This window comes from Pyrgilauda ruficollis, unplaced genomic scaffold (assembly GCF_017590135.1).
Source record: "Pyrgilauda ruficollis isolate IOZ18807 unplaced genomic scaffold, ASM1759013v1 scaffold47, whole genome shotgun sequence".
Lineage (NCBI taxonomy): Eukaryota > Metazoa > Chordata > Aves > Passeriformes > Passeridae > Pyrgilauda > Pyrgilauda ruficollis.
Genome location: NW_024526266.1, coordinates 2,777,353 through 2,798,419, shown reverse-complemented (window position 1 = coordinate 2,798,419; position 21,067 = coordinate 2,777,353). Strand labels below are relative to the sequence as shown.

The 21,067-nt window shown below is 46.9% G+C and overlaps 2 protein-coding genes across 8 annotated transcripts in view; both read right to left on the bottom strand.

The window, feature by feature from the left end:
- CEP350 (centrosomal protein 350) overlaps positions 1-4,054 on the bottom strand; it is a 71,020-nt gene extending 66,966 nt beyond the window's left edge. For 4 of the 6 annotated variants that reach the window (XM_041478908.1, XM_041478914.1, XM_041478913.1 and 1 more), the window contains exon 1: positions 1,840-2,001. The gene's annotated coding sequence lies outside the window, so the exon portion shown is untranslated. Of the gene's footprint in view, positions 1-1,839; positions 2,003-3,975 lie in introns of those variants that run through there. The other 2 variants (XM_041478910.1, XM_041478911.1) reach the window with 2 other exon arrangements.
- A 2,355-nt stretch (positions 4,055-6,409) lies between these two features.
- Positions 6,410-20,006, bottom strand: LOC121359805 (torsin-1A-interacting protein 1-like). 2 transcript variants are annotated; one of them, XM_041479032.1, is made up of 6 exons: positions 19,518-20,006; positions 16,495-16,563; positions 13,498-13,599; positions 12,593-12,652; positions 10,038-10,097; positions 6,410-8,998 (listed from the first exon to the last, which is right to left on the bottom strand). In XM_041479032.1, exons 1-6 carry the CDS (start codon positions 19,900-19,902, stop codon positions 8,205-8,207), a joined length of 1,470 nt encoding a protein of 489 aa, XP_041334966.1. In that variant the 5' UTR covers positions 19,903-20,006; the 3' UTR covers positions 6,410-8,204. The 2 variants fall into 2 exon arrangements, with proteins under 2 accessions (XP_041334966.1, XP_041334965.1); XM_041479031.1 differs by lacking the exon at positions 19,518-20,006 and adding an exon at positions 16,792-17,211.
- Positions 20,007-21,067: the final 1,061 nt, after the last annotated feature.

Genomic DNA, 21,067 nt, shown 5'->3' with positions numbered 1-21,067 from the left:
GATTGGAGCCCCATCCAATCTAGTCTTGAACACTTCCAGAGAAGGGGCAGCCACAGCTCTGCGAGCTCTGTGCCAGAGCCTCACCACCCTCACAGAGAAGAATTTGTTCCCAGTGCCTAAGTTAAACCCAGTCTCTCAGTTTGAAGCCATTCCCTCTTGTCCTACCTCTATAGTTCCCAACAAAGAGTCCCTCTGGTTTCCCTGTAGGTCCCTTCAGATACTGAACGTGCTGTGAGGTCTCCATACAATCTTCTCTGAACAGCCCCAACGTTCTCCGCCTGTCTTCACAGGAGAGGTGCTCCAGTTCTCTTACTGACTTTGTGGCCTCCTCTGGACTTGCTCCAACAGCTCCATGTCCTTTCTACGCTGGGGACACCTGAGCTGTACACAGCACCCCAGGTGAGGTCTCACAAGAAAGGACCAGAGGGGCACAATCACCTCTCTCAAGATGCTGCCCACACTCCTTTGGATGCAGGTAATTTCCACGGCACCCTGCCCCCTTGCAGATACGTGCCATCACTCCATAAATCGAATTGCTCTGCTTAGTGGGATCAGGACACCTTCTGTTTAAAGCAGCGTCACTCAGAGAAACCGAAGCCTTCCACAGCTTACAGTGTTCACGAGGCCACACCCTCAGGTGTATCTAATTATCAAGCATTACCTAATGAAACTGTTGCAGCAACCAGAACTATAGCAAAGAGACAGCAAAACTCAGCCCGTCGGTGCAGACAGCCCGACAGAACACTGAGAACTAAGATGCAAAGCAGTGAATCACCTACAGCTCCACACGTTTGTCCCACAAACACTTTTGGTCACCGTACTTTGAGTTTTCAAATCAGTAGAACAGTTGAAGCAGTTTAAGATGACAAACCCTCTCTCGCCCCAGAACCAACCAGTCAAGTGCTAAATTTTCAATTTCAAGACAGTGGATTGCTCATCTACACAATGAAGCTATTTGACAGACAAACCTCTACCTGCAAACTTACACAATGTGCCAGGAGATGCTCAGCTGCTGAGCTACAGCTTATATCCAGAAACAGAAACAATCAGAGAATCAGAAATTTGTCAAGGTTGGAAGACACCTTTAAGATCATCAAACATCCTAAACACATCTGAGGATGGGAACTCCCCCACCTCCCTGGGCAACCTATTCCAGTGCCTGACCACCCTAACTATTCCACAAAACCTACACCGACAGCAGGCAATACACCACACAAAACTGCATCCACAGGACAAAAAACCCAAAAACCAACAAACCAACCTAGCATGGAAGCCTTTATGCCTCCAACAGGCACAGGGAATGGCACCGATGCAGCCAGAGAGCGCTCGGGGCAGATGCTGCCGGGATGTCAGCAGGACTTTGAGCGGGCAGACCGAGCGATGCCGCAATGCCGGGGCAGGACGCCCTGGCACAGCACAGGCACACATTTAAACTTTAAAAGCTCCGTCCCGGTGCTCGGGGCGGCTCCGAGGGCAGCGGGGCCACCCCGGGCTGTGTTTCTGTTTCGCCGCACAAACACCCGCGATCGGTGGTTTCCCCCACAACGCGAAAGGACAACAGCGAAACGGAGCACCCCAACCCTCTCCGCTCATCCGCCACCCCCCGGTACGACAAGCAGCGGAAAACAAATTAAAACTAAGATAAGAAAGAGACTTAACGGTGAAGGGGATGCCGCGGAAACGCCGGAGCAGGGCGGCGCGGCCGAGCCAAGTGACAGCCGGCAGCTCCTCGGGCCGGGCCCGCCCCGGCCCCACCTCGCCCGACGCCCCGGCGGGGCGGCACCGGCGGCCGAGCGCGGCCTGGGGCGGCGGCGCGGGCCGCTCCCGCCGCCTCCTCACCTGGTGGACGCCCGCTGCGCCGGCGGCAGGTCGCGGCACATCCCGCGGAGGGCGGGCGGAGGCAGGGCGGCCCGAGCCCGGTGCGCGGCCCGTCAGCGGCCGCTCAGCGCCGCCATTACCGGCCCGCAACTGACACGGAGCGGCGGCGGCGGCGGCGCATCGGGAACTCTCGCGAGAACCGGCCCGCCGCCGACCTTCCCAGCATGGCGCCGGCCCGCCGGGCCCCCTCGGCGCCCGCCGCCATTTTGGGTGCGGCGCGGCCGCGCTGCCCTCCCTCAGGCGCGGGAGAGCCTCGCTCTCCAGGATTTCCCTCGGAGCTTTTCTTTCTCCCCTCACGGTTCTACAGGCTTGACCTGCCAGGTCACTCCCCTTGGTTTTATGTGCAGAGCCCTGGGTGTTGGTGCAAGGCCAGGACTTGGCAATGCTAATTAAACCCAGCGCTGATGTTGGCATTCCTGAAGCGGCTCCAGCCGAAACTAGGGCACCGCTTTTTAGTCATTTGTGTTCATAGCTAAGTCATCTTTAGAAAAGTAATTAATTTTTTTTTTTTTTTGCAAATGAAAGAGTCTCCAATTACGCTCTCCCAAATTTAAATAAACATTTGCAGAACTTCAGAGACATGACTGAGTTCCATGGGCTTCATTTCACTTTTATCACTCATTATAAACACGAATTAAGAATTTGTTAGTATACTGACTTCTAATGCATAGATTCCACCCTGAAGATACATTAAAACCACCCACGCTTCAAAAATAGGTCTAAGATATTATCCAGCTATAGCAAAATTATTTCCACTGAAGAAGGAAAGTTATTAGAATAGGAAAAAAGAATTTCTTCCTACAGTTATTTTGGGAATGTTCCCTTCAGGGCCTGTCTGCAGCTTCCCCAGCCGGGTTTTCAGTCATTAGTGTGATTGTTTGGTGCCAAATTTCTTGGGGGAGCACGGGGGTGGAGAGTTATCTACCCAAACACTAAAGGATCACAGTAACTATCAGAACTACTTTTTTTGGTTGTTTTTTTTTTTTATACTTCACTAGAAAGGATTAACCTATTTGTACATAGCCTCTCCTCTAGTAAATGCTCATCATTTAAGTTATTCCAGTATGGGAACATCACAGGAAAACACCCTAAATACTGGGAGATTACAGCTATGAAGTTTAGGCAATGCTGAATTTAATCACATCACAATTACAGGATGCTCATGTAGCCTTAATTTGGGTCTTTTACATATACAAACTAATTACAGAGTACGTTTTCCTGCACAAGCATATCTTCTTTGAAAGAAGAGGTAAGCTCGAGATATCAGTGATTAAACCTTTGGAAATTATTTGTATTTCCAGCACTCTGCAAATTGGACAGGAAATGGTCAAAGTGCTCCTTGGGCACTTTTAAAATTTATTTTTATTTTAGAATTATCTTTATTTTGCTATATGAAGGGAAAAAATGACTGAACATGGAAAGACAAGCACAGGTCCAGTGGGAAAGAGTGGCAAGCAGTGCCAAATTCCCTCCTGAGTCCTCAAAGAGCAAACTTGCTGCCCCCAAATGCAGGAAAATGAAAGTAATAATAATAATGCCCATTTCAGTCAATGAAAACAATATTAGTGCAATGTATGGGAGCCCTGATTGCAGACTAGGGCAAATGAAATTATTACATTCCCCATCATCTCATAGTGTTTGCTTAAATTTACTGCTTAATATTGCTGGACTGGCAGCCTATTTAAATTATTCAGCACTTTCGTAATGTTCTGCCTCTTTAATTATGCTTTTAAACATAGTTTCTCTTTTCTGCTTGGAAGCAGTTAGTCTAGTTTCACGCTCCTCCTTCTCATCTCCAGGCAAACTAGGCATCACATCAGGATTTTCTCAAACATGGAAATCATTTGGTCTAAAGGCAATGGAATTAACTCAATTAAAAGGCAGTGTTTGTGTGCTGGTTTTGCTCCTGTTTTGCTCTCTGTAGCTGCCAGTGGAACCTAACTGGTTTGAAAGTGAAACTTTTTCAAAGATTCCCTTGCAGTGAAGTGGAAAGCTCTGATGAGCAAACACCCAACACGAGGAGAGAAAGAAAAAGACATTCTCGTGGAAAAAGCTGTCACCTGGTGAAATTCAGAAATAAAACAAAGAAGCGTTTACCTGCACACAGCCCCAGGTGGGAGGACAGGAGGAGTGGAACGCTGCAGCTGGAGGAGGGCAGGGAACAGCAGCGAGCGCTGCCCCGGCGCTGGATGGGGACGCTCAGTGGGTGAAAAGCAAAGAGCCACCTTCTCATCTTTCACTCGCCCGCTTATTGCGGCTTTAAGAAAGAGGTTTGGAAAGTTTTCCACTCCACACTGTTCTTGCACACCCCTTCTAAAATTAGAAAGGGGCAGCTGGCTCCTGCAGCCAAGAGCCCCCAGACTCCCTCCCCGCTTTCCCTGACTGACGTGGCTCCCAAGAGCCATGGAGGAATTTGGGGAAGGGTGCTTCCACCTGTTGGATGCGGAATGAGATTTTCCAGGCATACAATTATAAATCCAACTGTCAGGAGCTGACAATAAAACAGGACACAGGACAGCTGTGAGGACCACAGGACACCCCCCTCCCTGCTCTGTACTCCTACGCCTTTGCAGTCCATCTGACAGCAGAAACAATGCATGGAAAATTGTTCTCTTATGAAATAAAGGCATCACTTCAGATTTCTTCCCACAGTTTTCCAACTGTACCACAGGGTCCTAACACAGAATCTGGCAAGTTGTTCATGTTTCGTTACACCCCTCCAAAACCAGATTCTTGTCCCTAAATACAGCATGCTGGCAATTGCACTGCAGATGGTCCTGTACAACAAATAATTTTATGCCTGCCTTGACATGGAGCTCTCATCCTACCTTCTGCATTCAGTTCAAGCTGGACTTCTCGTTCAAAACAAGTATAATTTTGAAAAACAAGGATATGAAAGCCACAACTTATTTTTTAATTTAATTTGCAGAAATAGTATGATTTTGTTGATGTGGAAAAAAAGGAGGGGAAAAATTAATTATTTTTTCCAAACCTGCTTAGCATGCTCCACACTCAGCACAGCATGACTCAGAGCAGGGTGTGAGAGACAAGGTAACACCAGCTGGGCAGTGCTTTGTTCTGGGTCCCCTTCACTGCCTTCAGCATGGCTGTTAAGGGATTTCCATGCCGCAGGTGCCCACAGGTGACAGCAGGAGAGGGGCCACACTCCCCCTTCCACCTGCAAGGGCTCTCACCAGCTGCAGCTCCATCTGCTCACAAGCCAAGGAGCACTTTGACCATTTCCAGTCCAATCTGCAGTGCTGGAAATCTTGTCCGCAGCTTGGTTTGTAGCTGGTTCAGCCCTCCCACAAAAGATCAAGTTCTACTCAAAAGTTTTTTTGCTAAAGGCCACAGAAGAAGGAAAATCCCCTTATTGGTCTTATGGCCAATTCTGGTGTCTTTGCTCTGTAAAACCACATTTTTTCTGTCACATACTAATTTCCTGATCTACTGACAGTCAGGGTCACTTCAACTTCACAAGTGAGATTTCTCTAGAAGGAGCCAAACTATTTTGCAGTTTGGAAAACATCAAATGGCTCTGTTTGCCCCAGGCAATGAAATAATTATACAAGGAGGATAGTAATCAGCTGCCTGTGAGGAACAGACAGACATTACTCTTCACCTCTGGCTGAGTAGGAGTTGCTTAATGAGATGTGCATTAAGTACCTGTGGATATTTAATGAGAGCCTTTTAAGGACAAAGCCACAAACAGCTACAGAAGGCCCGGCTGCTTCAAGAGCAGGGAGTCTTCTAATCCTGAGCCTCTCCCCCTCCTATGGAAGGGGCAATTGACTATGTAATCTTGTTTTTAATTCTTTTCAGACTAAAGCAGCACAACGTATTTGGAAGTACAGCTTTGTAGGCTTTCCCTACAGTTCACAACAAGAATAAAGATTTTCCTTTGGCTAGCACAACATTAAGTCTTCAGTTTCCAGTAAACCAGGAATACAGCTCTTTAACACCTACAAGGAAGAGAAGTTTTATAAACAGAAAATAACCTGTATCAAATATGTTTTATTTGTATATGTGTGCAATCTTCTGTCTGCAATATTGCAACTTTGTCGTCTTTTTTGTGGCCAGTTCTGGTATTTTTTTTTTAGTTACTTTTCAGTAAGACTGTCCCTCCAGTCAGTTCACAGTGCAGTGGTTTGTACACCAAAAGTACAGAACATGCAGCTAGGAGTGGAACAAGGATGAAGTCATCCCTTTTGTCAGCTGCTGACTCTTAGATTGGGCTAATGAAACAAGTGAACCATATCTTATCATTAGTTCCAGCTGAAATCAGAACTGGGGAATTAGTACAAGAACACCAAGTAAAAGACAATACACAGCCATTTCCTGGAACTTTCCCTGTCAGACAAAAGTCCTGATATTATGAAATACATGCATCTGCATCCCAGTATCTATCACTCCACTCAAGTTTCTTAAAAGTTCTGAATTTTGCAAAAGATTCTACTTTAGGCACCTGTAATTGCTCAAAGGTGAAATGAGCAATTTAAACATGGGGAAAAAAAAGTCTGACCACTTAAAATTCAGTGGGCAAGTCTTAAAACAGATTTATAAAACAAACAAGTATGTTTATTTTGAATCATTACTAAAATAGTTTACATAATATACAAACAAATATGCTATGAGGACAAATTTGAAAATAAGTCACAGTTTGTTTTGTTTTTTTCTCTTTTTTTTAATAAAAAGCATTTGTCCAGTGAAATGTTCAAAATGTAAATGCCATCTTTTCCTTCCTGAGCTATTAAACATCCAGAACAACAGCACTTCCATGTCTTCTTACTGGTTTTATTTCTGCCCAGTAAAATAGGAAGCATTATCCATTGCTGGCTCTCAATAGTAAGAACAAATCCACCTCGGGTTTAAGTGACCACAGCTCTGTGTCTCCCAAACTCTGCTCTTTTGTATTCTTCAGGTGATTTTGGTCAATTCCACTTAACACCCCCAAACCTTGCCTGGCAGAAAGAAGCCAGAAGCTCCAGCTCCTCAACAGGTTTTCCTGGTTGAAAATTTTTTCTTTTTTTTTTCAACAGGGCAGTTCAAGGGGCTTGTGAATGAAGGATGGCCAAATCTCTCAGCTGCTACAAGAAAACATTATTAATAAGAGAGCATCTTCACAAATTCCTTCATACTCAATAAAACCAAATGGACATGGACCAATAGCTCAGAGCACGAAGTAACAGCAATGAAATGGTGAAATGGAAGTGCTGCTATTCTCTTTATTTTTTTACCCAAAGTATTTAACAATAGAAACAAGTATTTCTTGTGAGGAACTCCTGACATGAGAGACTAAAAAACATTTTAAAAGCATGCTCTGCAAATCTGTTCTTTGCTAGAAATTTATACAGCAAGCAGCCAGCTATACACAGATACATGAAGAAAAGTTATTTTTTTAGGATATCAAGTACCACAAATAAATAGATTCTCTCAATGCAAAAATAATGATCTTAGTAAAAGGAGAAATAACCTATATCTTCCTAAAGTCTTGTTTGGAAAGGAGATAGTATGTACACGGGGATGACATTTTATAATTTCCATCCAAATTTTACGACTTGCAAAACTTTGAAAAAGAGTAGAGAACTCCTGCAAGCAGCCAGGCAAAGAGGTACTGAGGAATTATTTAACTGAGATTACTACTGAATTTAAGCAACCTTTATACCTCACCTTTTCTCTTCCTCCAGAACCATTTAGGGCAGGATCATTTAAGGAAGAAATGCTTGCTGAAAGGTTCTCTACAGGTCACAGATCTTTCAAGCAATTTTGCTACTTCTGCAAGTGGCCAGAGATGGCTGACACCTATGTTGTGATCCAATGGATCAGGAAGAAGCTTGTGCTTAGACTCACATCACTTTGTCATCATTTTCAGTTTATTTCTTATGTTACAAATAAAGTAAGCAATTCTGGGAGATGAAGGTGATGGTTTTACATTGTTACCTTGTCAAATGTGATACCAGCTTTATGCACCACCAGAGAAGGATCCTCACAGCAAAGCCAACAGTGCTTCAACACAGGTTCAGAGGCAGATGAGTGACTCTGAACTGAGGCACAGCAATGCTCACCTCCAGGACACCAAGGCTGAATGCATCACTGAATACAATTTACCAATAACCAACAAGTTCCTTGCTTACACTCTATAGTTTACTTAGAGAAGTCCCAGTTGCTTTGGCAGAAACAACTCTGCCAGCTGGTGGAAAGGCTCTGCACAGAAAGGACTGGTTTGCTGCTGCCTGAGCTCAGCAGCCACACTAAGTTCTTCCCTGTTCTGCCTTGCAACACAGATTTTGTGTCTTCCTCCTTTCCCAAGTGCTCTCCAGCAACTTCTATGTGCACCCCTCTAGAGGGAGGCCTTTTTCAGGCCAAACAGGCAACACAAGATGAGATATCCGGCTCCACAGTCCACTCAGCTTATCTGTGTCCATGCCATTGTATGAACTAGGAACATCTGAACTGGTGAACTTTGCCCAGAGGAAATCCCGGACTTTCTCCTCCACTTCTTGAAAGCTGAGGCTCTTTCTCAGCGACTGCTCATCCAGGAGAACTGTCAGCACAAGGGCCACGTCCTTAAACGCTGCGTTTTCATGGTCACAGTACTTGTAAAAGATTAAGGTGGAGCCTGCAGGCAGTGACTCAAATCGATGCACCACTGCCACCTTCTTGCCTTCACTGAAGCCAGAGCTGAGCTCTGTGTCCACCTCCAGCTTGACAATGTCACTGTCCAGCACAGCCTTGTCCACCCCGTCGATGCTGATTGTGGTGGCATTCTGGGAGGAGGCGAAAGCATTGGCAATCTCATTGCTCAGGCACCTCAGGGCCTTCTCAGCTTCCTGGCCAGCTGTGAGCAGCAGGATAGCAGGCTCCAGATGCACATGGGAAGAGTTAAGACGTTTCTCAAGGGACACACGGGCTTTTCTCCACAGCCTGGGGTCCTGGCTCTGGTAAGTATTTTTTAGTTTCTCCATCCGGGCCCGAAACTCTTGCAGAATTTCAGCATCTCTCCTTGAGGAGGTTCCACCTTGAATTCCACTCCACAGGACATAAAGCAGTGGGACACAAATTAACAGAACCAGTAACAAAGTCCACATCTTGTGAAATCCATTCTGTGGTTCACTGTGATCTATAGAGAGATGGAGCAAACAAGAAGAAAACAATGTTTTAAAAGGCATCAGAAGTCAACAAGTGAAAGGAAAATAAGAGCAAACAGTGAATTCATCCAATTCTCAATACTGGTACAGCTGTTGAAAAGCACAGAAAAAATGATCTAGTTAAAAAAAAACAAACCACAAAACAGAGAACACAGTTTTGAACTCAAGCCACTTTGTGAAGTGACAACATTAAAAAAAAAGAAATTTTTTACATGTTCCCTCATGGCCTGAGACTAAATTAGACCGTCTTCTGAAAAAGGAGCTCTTAAAAGTTCATCGATATTCCATTCAATTTAATAAAATCCAAACTAAGAGCTTAAAACTGTTCTGAAAAAGGTCAAAGCTTCTCCTACATATAAGGCCTGCAGAAAGGATCCTACAGAAAACCTGGCTGCACCAGAATGGTTTCTGTGTTATTTCTCTTTCCTATTCCCTTAGGATAAAAATAGTTCCTGCAGCAATTGTTGCATCTCAAACACTGTTGGTCAACACTATCACAGAACGTTGTGGCCTTTGGATCAGTGAGCTTCACAAAGTACACACAGCAAACAGTGTACATCAAATATCAGATATTTTGATTTGGACAGTTAAATTAACACTTGTTTCATGCACTGCAAGCAAAAGGATTCTGTTCCCAGTAAAATGAGTGACAAAATACACCCACCTTCCTGGAAACAGGAAGAACTGCATTCCTTTTGTTACCCTTTTACACCCTAACTTTTATCAGGACAGCAACACAACAATGGTTAAATAACACCACCACTAGCCCTGCCTCAGTTTTAATCTTGTAAACATTACAGATAAAAGACCTCAAATTCAGGTGAAAATGTTATCCATTGTACAACACCCTTTCTTCCTTCATGCTGATGACACATCCCAGCAAGCAAATCATCTGTTCTAGCAAGGACCCTCAGCTTAACACCAACTCCCAGAAACTGAAATACTTGGAAAGGCATAAAAATGGTTAAATGTTACACAAGCATGAAACAGAAGTGAAAGCAGAAGTCTCACTTTTGGCCGAAGGCTGTGACTGCTTCTCTGTACTGGACTGATACCGAGATTTACTTCTGCCTGTTAAGAGATTAAGAAAGGAACATGAGAAGAACACTAAGCCAACAATTAGAATCAATCTTCCAGCAGGGAGTTGAAATCACCAAACTGCATTATTTTCAACAAAAAGCTGTTCTTAGTTATGCTTTTACATGCAAAATTCCACAAGGCTTACAGGAAGAGTAACAAAGCACCCTGCTGAACCAAACCCAGTCCTGCTAAGTCACAGCAAAGGTGAGGCTGTCACCTCATCCCAGGTGAGGCAGGGTCAAGTTGAGGGTTTTCAGTTCCTTTCCACATCATTCTCCCCCTTGTGCTCAACAGAATCACCTTGAACAAGGAAAATGATACCTTCACCACTACTACCAGCCTGAGACGTCTCACTCAGCTGTCAGAGCAAATCTCAGTCTCTGCTCTTTGCCAAATGCCAGTTCCCAAGCCATCCTCACAACCTTGCCTAGAAAGCACAAGCCCCCAGCCTACCACAAATCACCCCCAAAGATTTTCAGCTCTTGAAGAATTATGCAAATAAAACTCAATTTCAAGTACAAGGTGATAAAATGGAAGAGACTTAACAATCTGTTATTTTCTGCACAAGGATCCCATGTCCCAATTAAGTTTCCTGATTTTGCTCAAGAATTTGAGAGGCGTAAAAATGGAAACTTAATTAATGGACACACTAGATAAACAACATAATGCAAGACCTAAACAGAAAAAACAAAGCAATATGTTACATGCACAGTCTTCTTTTCCTTCTCCATGTAGCTTGGGTTGGAGGCCTGCTTCATCAGCAGTCAGTTTCTTGAGATGAATTATGCTTTTAAAGCAAAAAGTGCAAGCTTTCAACTTCAAAATATACTTTTGGTCTATTTAAATGGCCTCAGACAGCAAAGTACAAGAGGCATTATCCATAAAGTGTTATGAACAACTTTCCCAAGAGACCAGTATGAATATATACTGTGCACTTTTTGGTCAGCGTGTTTTCTACATTTAGCCAGTTAATTAAAAAGACAGGAGAATTTATGTCTCCTTGTTGAACAGCAACTGGTTCAAAGCTGAAGGCTCTTTAATATATAACCAAATCAGGACACTGTCAATGGCACTATTGAGAATAAATTGAACAAACATACCCTGCAGTAGTTATTTAAAGACGCTGAAATAAACTCCATAACCTTGTTTCTGTATGAATGTAATTGCAGAAGGTGCTAAAAGCAGCTCTGGTTTAAGCTGGGGCTTAACTGGCTTAATGAACTGCCCTATTCTGTAATTTCAACCCCCTACCCCAAAAGGGCACAGCCATGGAGCTTGTCACTGGCTAAGCTTATCTCAATCTTCTAAGAGTTAACAGCTCAAAATCACCTCAATTCTGTAAAACGTCACAATGCAGCTCTGTTTGCACAGAGCAGGTTCCATATCTGGGTGACAGCTGTAACTCATACACTAAAGGAAAAAATAATTCAATAAACAGTCTAAAACAAGATCTTACTCTAAGAATTGTGCATTGTTTCCAACACAATTTGCACAAAGGCCCAGTAAATTTTGTCTTGCTTAATTCAGAAAGTCTAACTTCTGCAGCCAGCTTAAAGATTTCAGAGTTTTAAGTGATCTTCCCAAGTTCTTCACCCTACACACAACTGAGCACTCCTGCAGCACCTGGAGTGGCAGAAAAAAGTGGAACTATCAGACAAGATAGAACTCTCTGCATCAATTTATTTTTCAAAAGCATTTCACAGATGTGCAGCTACCACAGATGATGAACTTCTCTTCCTGATAGCACCATGGTTTAAAAAAACAAAACAAAAACCAACCAAAACAACAAAACCAAAAAGAAACAGGTTCTTCAGACTGAAATCTGATTTACAAAACTTCATTTATCTATATCTATACCTGTTAAGGATAGAAACAAGCACCAAGATTTTACTAAGAACTCAGAACATTTTTTTTGGTCTTCTTTCAAGTACTCTTCCAACAGGAAAAAAAAAAAATGCAAATCCAAGAAAGCCCCCAAAAGTCTGAAGCACTGGGAGCTGGTCATTAGATGAGCAGACTGGATTTTGCCAGCAAGGAAAAATGCTGCTCCTTTTCAGGAGTACAGGATAACTAATTCAATCACAGCAAGCCACCACTTCTCAGGGAAAGGATAAAAGGGAAAGTTTGTGTACAAACTAATGTTCACTGCCACCAAAAGGTGAATGTTTTGTTCCCTTCCTCAGCTTACCCCACAATGCCTCTGCTCCATGCTCTGCACTTACTGTCCCATGACTCAACTCCAAAAAGAAAAATAAAAGAGAAAGTGGAGCATTTGCTGTGGTCAGCAAGCTGAATAACCTCATAGAAAGGCTCTGACTGGAATATGCTGCCTTCTCCAGTTCCTATTTGAATCTGCCTCGAGTGCATGCCCATCTTCCCAGACACTGTCCCAGGGCACAAGAAAAACCAGAAGAAGAGGAAAGGAAAATAACTCTGTCCTTTTCATTTAATGACAGGGAAAGACTAGGTTCCCTTGTTTTACTTACTCTGTGGTGCAGAAGTTGAGTAGCACTCTTGACTTTTCTCAAGGAAGTCAGCCTTTATTTCTGAAAGCAAAGCACCAGTGGAAGCACTCAGTTACCACATCAGAGGTCAGAATAGGACAGACCAGCCATACATGCTTCTAGCTCTTTCCATGAAATCCTCAAGGCTTTTTAGGGCAGGAGGATATGCTGTGCTGCCAAACCAAGCCTGCAGCATAGGCACAGCCTCCTGGACCCCTCTGAGCTGGAGAAAGCTACTGTTATCTATTAGAAAGGGCTTTATTTGGCCCTTCACCCCAAGGCTTCTGCCAATATGACAAATCATTCTTCTTATGTCTCCTTTTAAAAAGACATGTAACTTTCTTCTGTGGCTAAAAATTATCCCATTTTTTTCTCACTGTATCTCCTCATTGCTTCTGCAAGACACATGGAGAAAAATTTCTGAGCAATGAGCCAAGTGCTCCCTTACCTTGCAATTACTTGGTGTAGTCATTCCCCCTGCTAAAGTCAAAGATAACTCACCTCTTTAGAAAAAGAACACTTTTAGTTTTCTTTGCCTGGGGCAATCAAAGATCCACTGTCATAAGTTTTTTGAAGCAGGTATGATATTACTCTTTTTGTTTTGCTTTTCAAAAACCACACAGTTGGGCATTTATCAAAGTTGAAATCTGCCTCTTCTTGAACTTTAAGGTTTTTCACCCAAGCAGATTATCATCATATTATAACCAGTTTTACTTTGGCTCAGGCAGGAGTACACACTGATTTTTTTTAAAAGAAACCCTTTTTCATCCATTCAGATTTCCACTCAACAACTCCCCCTTTTCTAAAAGAACTGAATTATTATCATTTGAATACATTTAAGCAATCATTTCTTACACCATGGAAGAAGTACTGATAAAAGCTGTTACCTTTTAATGGTGCAGAAACGTTTGGTTTCTCAGTTTTGTTACTGTCATGAGCCTTTGCATTCTCCTTTACTGGATTCTGTTCAAAGTAAACTGTAGTACCACCTGTCAGAAGCAAAAAAAGAATAACAAGAGGATTGGCAACATCCTAAATCTGAAGGACCAAGTTGTGGTTTTGGAACAGCCATAGCCTAAATCAGTGATTTTCCAAGTTGTGAACTCCCAAAAGTTACTCTCTTAAAATGCAGCAAAAAGCAACTAAGACTTGAAATGCTTATGGTAAATTTAAGTTCACCATCACAGGCTTCTTTAAAAAAGATAAAATCTAAGGGAGTTCTTGGCTTAAAAACATGAATATTAGGAGCCAAGAAATTCCTTACACTAAGGGGATTCAGCATAAAGACCATGAGAGAGTTTTTCCCACAGCTTTGGGCACTCAACTTACAAACAATAATTGTGCTGTCTTTCTTATGCAGCAATGGGCAGAGGGGAAAAGAAACAGAAGCAAATATAGGAAATAAATTCCCTTGTAATGGAGTCCAAGCCATCCTTTAGTTAGCTCTCATTCTCTCCTAATCCATAACAGCATCCTATTTCACCCCTCAGGTAGGTGGGAAGAATCTAAACCAACTTCTTTCAGCTGTCTGACTTGTAATGGAGTCCAAGCCATCCTTTAGTTAGCTCTCATTCTCTCCTAATCCATAACAGCATCCTAATTTCACCCCTCAGGTAGATGGGATGAATCTAAACCAACATCTTTCAGCTGTCTGCCAAATTACAGAGTCATTCAGCTGTGAAACCCAGCTTAGTTAATGCCCCTAACTAGAAAGAGTAAACGCTGTAGGATATCAGAGATCACAGAGCAAAGGTCAGGGCTGGGAAACCAAATGCAGGAAAGGATGAAGTGCAATCCCAGAACCAAGAGGCTGACAAGAAAAAGCTCAGGTATAGAGTAAAGAGCTGTTGGGGAACAGAGATGGTGGCACAGCTATCAAGCATCAGCAGAGCAAACAGCAAAGGCAGGAATACAACTGGTAACTATTTTCTAACATTCACTCTGGGTCCTTTTACTCTTTAAACAGACCAGGCTCCTGCTGGGGTTCAGCGTGTTTCTGTAGCTCTTTCACCAAGGGCAAGGCACAGCTTGCCACCTAGTGTTTAGTCATGTTATTTCAGCTAAGAAAACAGCCTTTTTCTAACGTGTTCTGGCAGTTTCAGCACACCAGGGTATGTCAAACATACTAAGGAGAAAAACAAAACCAACAAACCCATCCAAACCACTGAAAATGGGAAAAAGATATAAGTTTTGAACTATGGTAAGTCACAGGTGAAGCAGTTAAGTATTTGCACACGCTTAATGGGGCCCTATGTTTTAAACCCATCTTAAAAAGCTCTTAAGTGACTAATTTCCCACAAAGCTCCTCACCAAATTATTTTCAGGAATACCAAACTACATATCCATAGTATTTCACTACGTACCCAGGTTTTACAAGGAAAATCTCCCTGGTAATTGTGACCAGAAGACCAAAAAAAATGTATTAATCTAAAGAGGGCTACTCAGGCAGTCCCTACTCTTAATTCCTCTCCCCTTCTTGGCATCAATCACTATTCTTTGTGTTACAGAGACTTCTTAGAAGTTGTAGAAAAGAAAGGACAATGTAAGACAATTTCCATGGAGACTGCTAACATGTATCTTCAGCTCACTGATCTAGAAGCTGCCCTGATTCAAGGCAGGGGGTTTTAGGCTCTTAAAACTCTGCAAGCTCTTCTTAAAGCTCTTAAAGCTTTCCAGCTCCCCAGGCAAGTTGCCTAACTGGTATTTAAAACCTCTTAGTAGAAGCCAGGAACCAGTTTCTCGAGGTGTGGTTTTGCTTCCATTCTGTTCTCAGGGAAGCAGGACAATTATGCTCCCCCAGCAACCCAGCCTGCTTATTCCCTGCCTCACAGACCATCCCCTAAACTCTGCAGGAAAAAACAAAATACTGCACATCTACAGATGGGGGGGGAACTAATCCTCTGCTTCTATATAAACAATTAAGAGTCTGTTATCATACTTTTACACCTGTTGTGCCTATAATCCAATACAGCTGTTAAGAGCTGGGGAGGGTGGGAGGGAGAGGAGCCTCATTTTCAGAGCCATCTAATTAAAAACCCAACCCTCAGCTGTACCTCCTGAAGCAGCACAGCCACGTTTAAAACACTGAGTCTATTATACCCTGTTGGCCACCATGTGGGAGCAAGAGCTTTTTTCATACACAAACCTCTGTATTTGCCTAAAGAAATACTCATAACCCTCCTCAAGATAAGATTTTTTTTTTTTCCATGCCTCCTGGAAATTCTGCTTCTGGAGCAGAATACAGGCAGACAGATCCTGGTGACAAAAACACAGATGGAAATGGAGAACAGTCTCAGGCTAGCTCAACACATCCCTGAGCACTACCTCACTCCAAAACAAAGAAAAGAGGAAGGAAGTACAATTTATTCACAGTTTCCTGGTGGAATGACAGGCTAAAGCCATATGACTACGTTACACTGAGTTAGCATGTTTCTATAGCTTGCAGAAAGACACGGGTTTCATCTACTAAAGCAACAAGTGGGTGCCACGCAGTGGCAGCTTGTCCAGGAGCAAGTCCCAGAGCATCCTTGGTGTTTCAAAGGAAGAAAAACCCCAGTTATGCACTTCCTGCAGCTCAGCATCCCTTATTTAAATCCTGCCTTTCAAAACCAAGCAGTGTTAGTAAAATTTGGACGCTGTGGTAAAGTAGTGTTCCAAGTGATGCCCTAGGTAAAAAAACAGGGTTTCGGCGTGCTCTGCATGCACTGATCCTTTAAAGGATGGCTTCTCCTCCCATCCCTCGTGTATGGGCTAAGAGGCACAGCGGGATTTCCTCACCTATGTGCCACGGTACCACCTGCCAGGGAGCTCGAACCCAAGAACCCACATTTCCCTGAGCGTGGGGCACTCCAGCCGCTCTGGGAGCTCTGGGAGCTGGAGCCTACCTGGCGATCGGTACGCCTTTATAGGGGGTCGCGTCAGGGAGTCTGGGGTGCCGAAGTGATGCTCGTCTCCTGAAACGAGAAACGGGTGAGGGGCACAGCCGGCAATTCAGCTCAAGCCCACGGGGCCCCGGCCTGAGAGCATTCCAGGAGCAGCAGGCTCACCGGGAGCCCGCGGTCCCGTCCCAACACGCCCGGAGGGGAAGCACACGGCGCCCGCCCGCCTCACTTCGCGCCGCCCCACCGCGCCCGCAACCACATGATCCACCGCGGGCCGCTGCGCCCGCCCGCGCCGCTCACCCTGCAGGGCCGCGCTGTCCACCTCGTCCCCGGCCTCCTCCGGCGGCGCCGCCGCGAGCCGGGGGCTCTTCCGCCGCCGCTTCAGCCCGGGGCCGTCCGGCGGAGCCAGCTCGGGGCCGTCCGGCGGGGCCGCCTCGTCGTCGCCGCTGCCCACCATGCCGCCCGCCGCTGCTCCGCGCCGCCTGCCCCGACCCCGTCCTCTGCCCCGTCCTCTTCCCCGTCCGCCCGCCGCCGCCTGCTCGGGCCTGCAGCTGCCGCCTTCCCGCGGCGGCGGGGGCGGCTCCGCGGGCCTCACTTCCCGCGGGGCGGGACCCGCGCCCTCCGCTTCCGCCCGAGCGCGGAGCGGCCGCCGCGGCGTCACGTGGTACCGGGGCCGGTCCGCCATGGCCCCGGTACCGCCGGAGCGGCCGCGGGGCCCGCGGCGGCGGCCGGAGGGGCCTCACTTCCCGCGGGGCGGGACCCGCGCCCTCCGCTTCCGCCCGAGCGCGGAGCGGCCGCCGCGGCGTCACGTGGTACCGGGGCCGGTCCGCCATGGCCCCGGTACCGCCGGAGCGGCCGCGGGGCCCGCGGCGGCGGCCACCTAGTGTTTAGTCATGTTATTTCAGCTAAGAAAACAGCCTTTTTCTAACGTGTTCTGGCAGTTTCAGCACACCAGGGTATGTCAAACATACTAAGGAGAAAAACAAAACCAACAAACCCATCCAAACCACTGAAAATGGGAAAAAGATATAAGTTTTGAACTATGGTAAGTCACAGGTGAAGCAGTTAAGTATTTGCACACGCTTAATGGGGCCCTATGTTTTAAACCCATCTTAAAAAGCTCTTAAGTGACTAATTTCCCACAAAGCTCCTCACCAAATTATTTTCAGGAATACCAAACTACATATCCATAGTATTTCACTACGTACCCAGGTTTTACAAGGAAAATCTCCCTGGTAATTGTGACCAGAAGACCAAAAAAAATGTATTAATCTAAAGAGGGCTACTCAGGCAGTCCCTACTCTTAATTCCTCTCCCCTTCTTGGCATCAATCACTATTCTTTGTGTTACAGAGACTTCTTAGAAGTTGTAGAAAAGAAAGGACAATGTAAGACAATTTCCATGGAGACTGCTCACATGTATCTTCAGCTCACTGATCTAGAAGCTGCCCTGATTCAAGGCAGGGGGTTTTAGGCTCTTAAAACTCTGCAAGCTCTTCTTAAAGCTCTTAAAGCTTTCCAGCTCCCCAGGCAAGTTGCCTAACTGGTATTTAAAACCTCTTAGTAGAAGCCAGGAACCAGTTTCTCGAGGTGTGGTTTTGCTTCCATTCTGTTCTCAGGGAAGCAGGACAATTATGCTCCCCCAGCAACCCAGCCTGCTTATTCCCTGCCTCACAGACCATCCCCTAAACTCTGCAGGAAAAAACAAAATACTGCACATCTACAGATGGGGGGGGAACTAATCCTCTGCTTCTATATAAACAATTAAGAGTCTGTTATCATACTTTTACACCTGTTGTGCCTATAATCCAATACAGCTGTTAAGAGCTGGGGAGGGTGGGAGGGAGAGGAGCCTCATTTTCAGAGCCATCTAATTAAAAACCCAACCCTCAGCTGTACCTCCTGAAGCAGCACAGCCACGTTTAAAACACTGAGCCTATTATACCCTGTTGGCCACCATGTGGGAGCAAGAGCTTTTTTCATACACAAACCTCTGTATTTGCCTAAAGAAATACTCATAACCCTCCTCAAGATAAGATTTTTTTTTTTTCCATGCCTCCTGGAAATTCTGCTTCTGGAGCAGAATACAGGCAGACAGATCCTGGTGACAAAAACACAGATGGAAATGGAGAACAGTCTCAGGCTAGCTCAACACATCCCTGAGCACTACCTCACTCCAAAACAAAGAAAAGAGGAAGGAAGTACAATTTATTCACAGTTTCCTGGTGGAATGACAGGCTAAAGCCATATGACTACGTTACACTGAGTTAGCATGTTTCTATAGCTTGCAGAAAGACACGGGTTTCATCTACTAAAGCAACAAGTGGGTGCCACGCAGTGGCAGCTTGTCCAGGAGCAAGTCCCAGAGCATCCTTGGTGTTTCAAAGGAAGAAAAACCCCAGTTATGCACTTCCTGCAGCTCAGCATCCCTTATTTAAATCCTGCCTTTCAAAACCAAGCAGTGTTAGTAAAATTTGGACGCTGTGGTAAAGTAGTGTTCCAAGTGATGCCCTAGGTAAAAAAACAGGGTTTCGGCGTGCTCTGCATGCACTGATCCTTTAAAGGATGGCTTCTCCTCCCATCCCTCGTGTATGGGCTAAGAGGCACAGCGGGATTTCCTCACCTATGTGCCACGGTACCACCTGCCAGGGAGCTCGAACCCAAGAACCCACATTTCCCTGAGCGTGGGGCACTCCAGCCGCTCTGGGAGCTCTGGGAGCTGGAGCCTACCTGGCGATCGGTACGCCTTTATAGGGGGTCGCGTCAGGGAGTCTGGGGTGCCGAAGTGATGCTCGTCTCCTGAAACGAGAAACGGGTGAGGGGCACAGCCGGCAATTCAGCTCAAGCCCACGGGGCCCCGGCCTGAGAGCATTCCAGGAGCAGCAGGCTCACCGGGAGCCCGCGGTCCCGTCCCAACACGCCCGGAGGGGAAGCACACGGCGCCCGCCCGCCTCACTTCGCGCCGCCCCACCGCGCCCGCAACCACATGATCCACCGCGGGCCGCTGCGCCCGCCCGCGCCGCTCACCCTGCAGGGCCGCGCTGTCCACCTCGTCCCCGGCCTCCTCCGGCGGCGCCGCCGCGAGCCGGGGGCTCTTCCGCCGCCGCTTCAGCCCGGGGCCGTCCGGCGGAGCCAGCTCGGGGCCGTCCGGCGGGGCCGCCTCGTCGTCGCCGCTGCCCACCATGCCGCCCGCCGCTGCTCCGCGCCGCCTGCCCCGACCCCGTCCTCTGCCCCGTCCTCTTCCCCGTCCGCCCGCCGCCGCCTGCTCGGGCCTGCAGCTGCCGCCTTCCCGCGGCGGCGGGGGCGGCTCCGCGGGCCTCACTTCCCGCGGGGCGGGACCCGCGCCCTCCGCTTCCGCCCGAGCGCGGAGCGGCCGCCGCGGCGTCACGTGGTACCGGGGCCGGTCCGCCATGGCCCCGGTACCGCCGGAGCGGCCGCGGGGCCCGCGGCGGCGGCCGGAGCTGGATCGGGCCCGGGCCCGGCGGGAGCGGCCCCTGGAGCGCCCGTCCGGCGGCCCCGCGGCTGCTGCCCCCCAGTGAAGAAAATGCGGGGCGGGCGCGGCCGCTGAGGGCTGAGGGCTGCCCGCTGCCCGCGCCCCGCTCCGCTCCCCGCCGCGCTGCTTGCTGCGTGCGAACCGATCGCAGCGCGACAAGGGCAGCTGTGCCTTTATCGGAGGCAGAAAAGTCTGTAAAACCCCCCAGTGAAGAAAATGCGGGGCGGGCCTCGCCGCTGAGGGCTGAGGGCTGCCCGCTGCCCGCGCCCCGCTCCGCTCCCCGCCGCGCTGCTTGCTGCGTGCGAACCGATCGCAGCGCGACAAGGGCAGCTGTGCCTTTATCGGAGGCAGAAAAGTCTGTAAAATAAGCACAAATAGCGGCTGAGTAGCAGAGAGAGGTGCTTCGGGGGATGTGAGATCCTCTGGCGCCGATAACATTGCACTGCTCTGTTCCTTAGTGTGGGAATCGTTTTGGTTAGTCAGATCTGGAATGTCTCACTAGGCATTTCACTTTTCTTACCTGTTTGCTCAGATACATTACTGGCAAACGGAATTTTAAATGCGTTTGATTGCATTCTTGATAAAGCTTTTTTACTCACGCATGTGGTAGAGTTCCTACGGCTGGAGGTTTTCAAGATGCAATTTGACAGGACTACAAGATCTCCTTTAGACTCCCTTCCCAGCAGCTCAAGACCTGCTTGGAAATGAGTTGCTAACAAATAGAGAGACCCTTTTACAAATTCACAGAATCACAGAATTGTTCCATTTAGAAGGCACCTCTGGAGATCTTCCAGTCCAACCGCCCCAGCCAAGGCAGAGTCACCTGGAGCAGGTGACAGGAACACGTCCAGGTGGATTTGGAATGTCTCCAGAGAGGGAGATTCCATGCCCTCCTTGGGCAGCTTTCCAGTGCTCTGCCACCCTCAATGTAAAGAAATTCTTCCTCATGTTGAGGTGGAACTTCTTGTGTTTTAGTTTGGCCACTGCTCCTTGTCCTGTCACTGACGAGAGTCTGGCACATTGTGCAATCCAGCAGGAAGGCTGGATGAGGCAAGTGCCATTCAGCCTCCACTCCTGCGCCTGT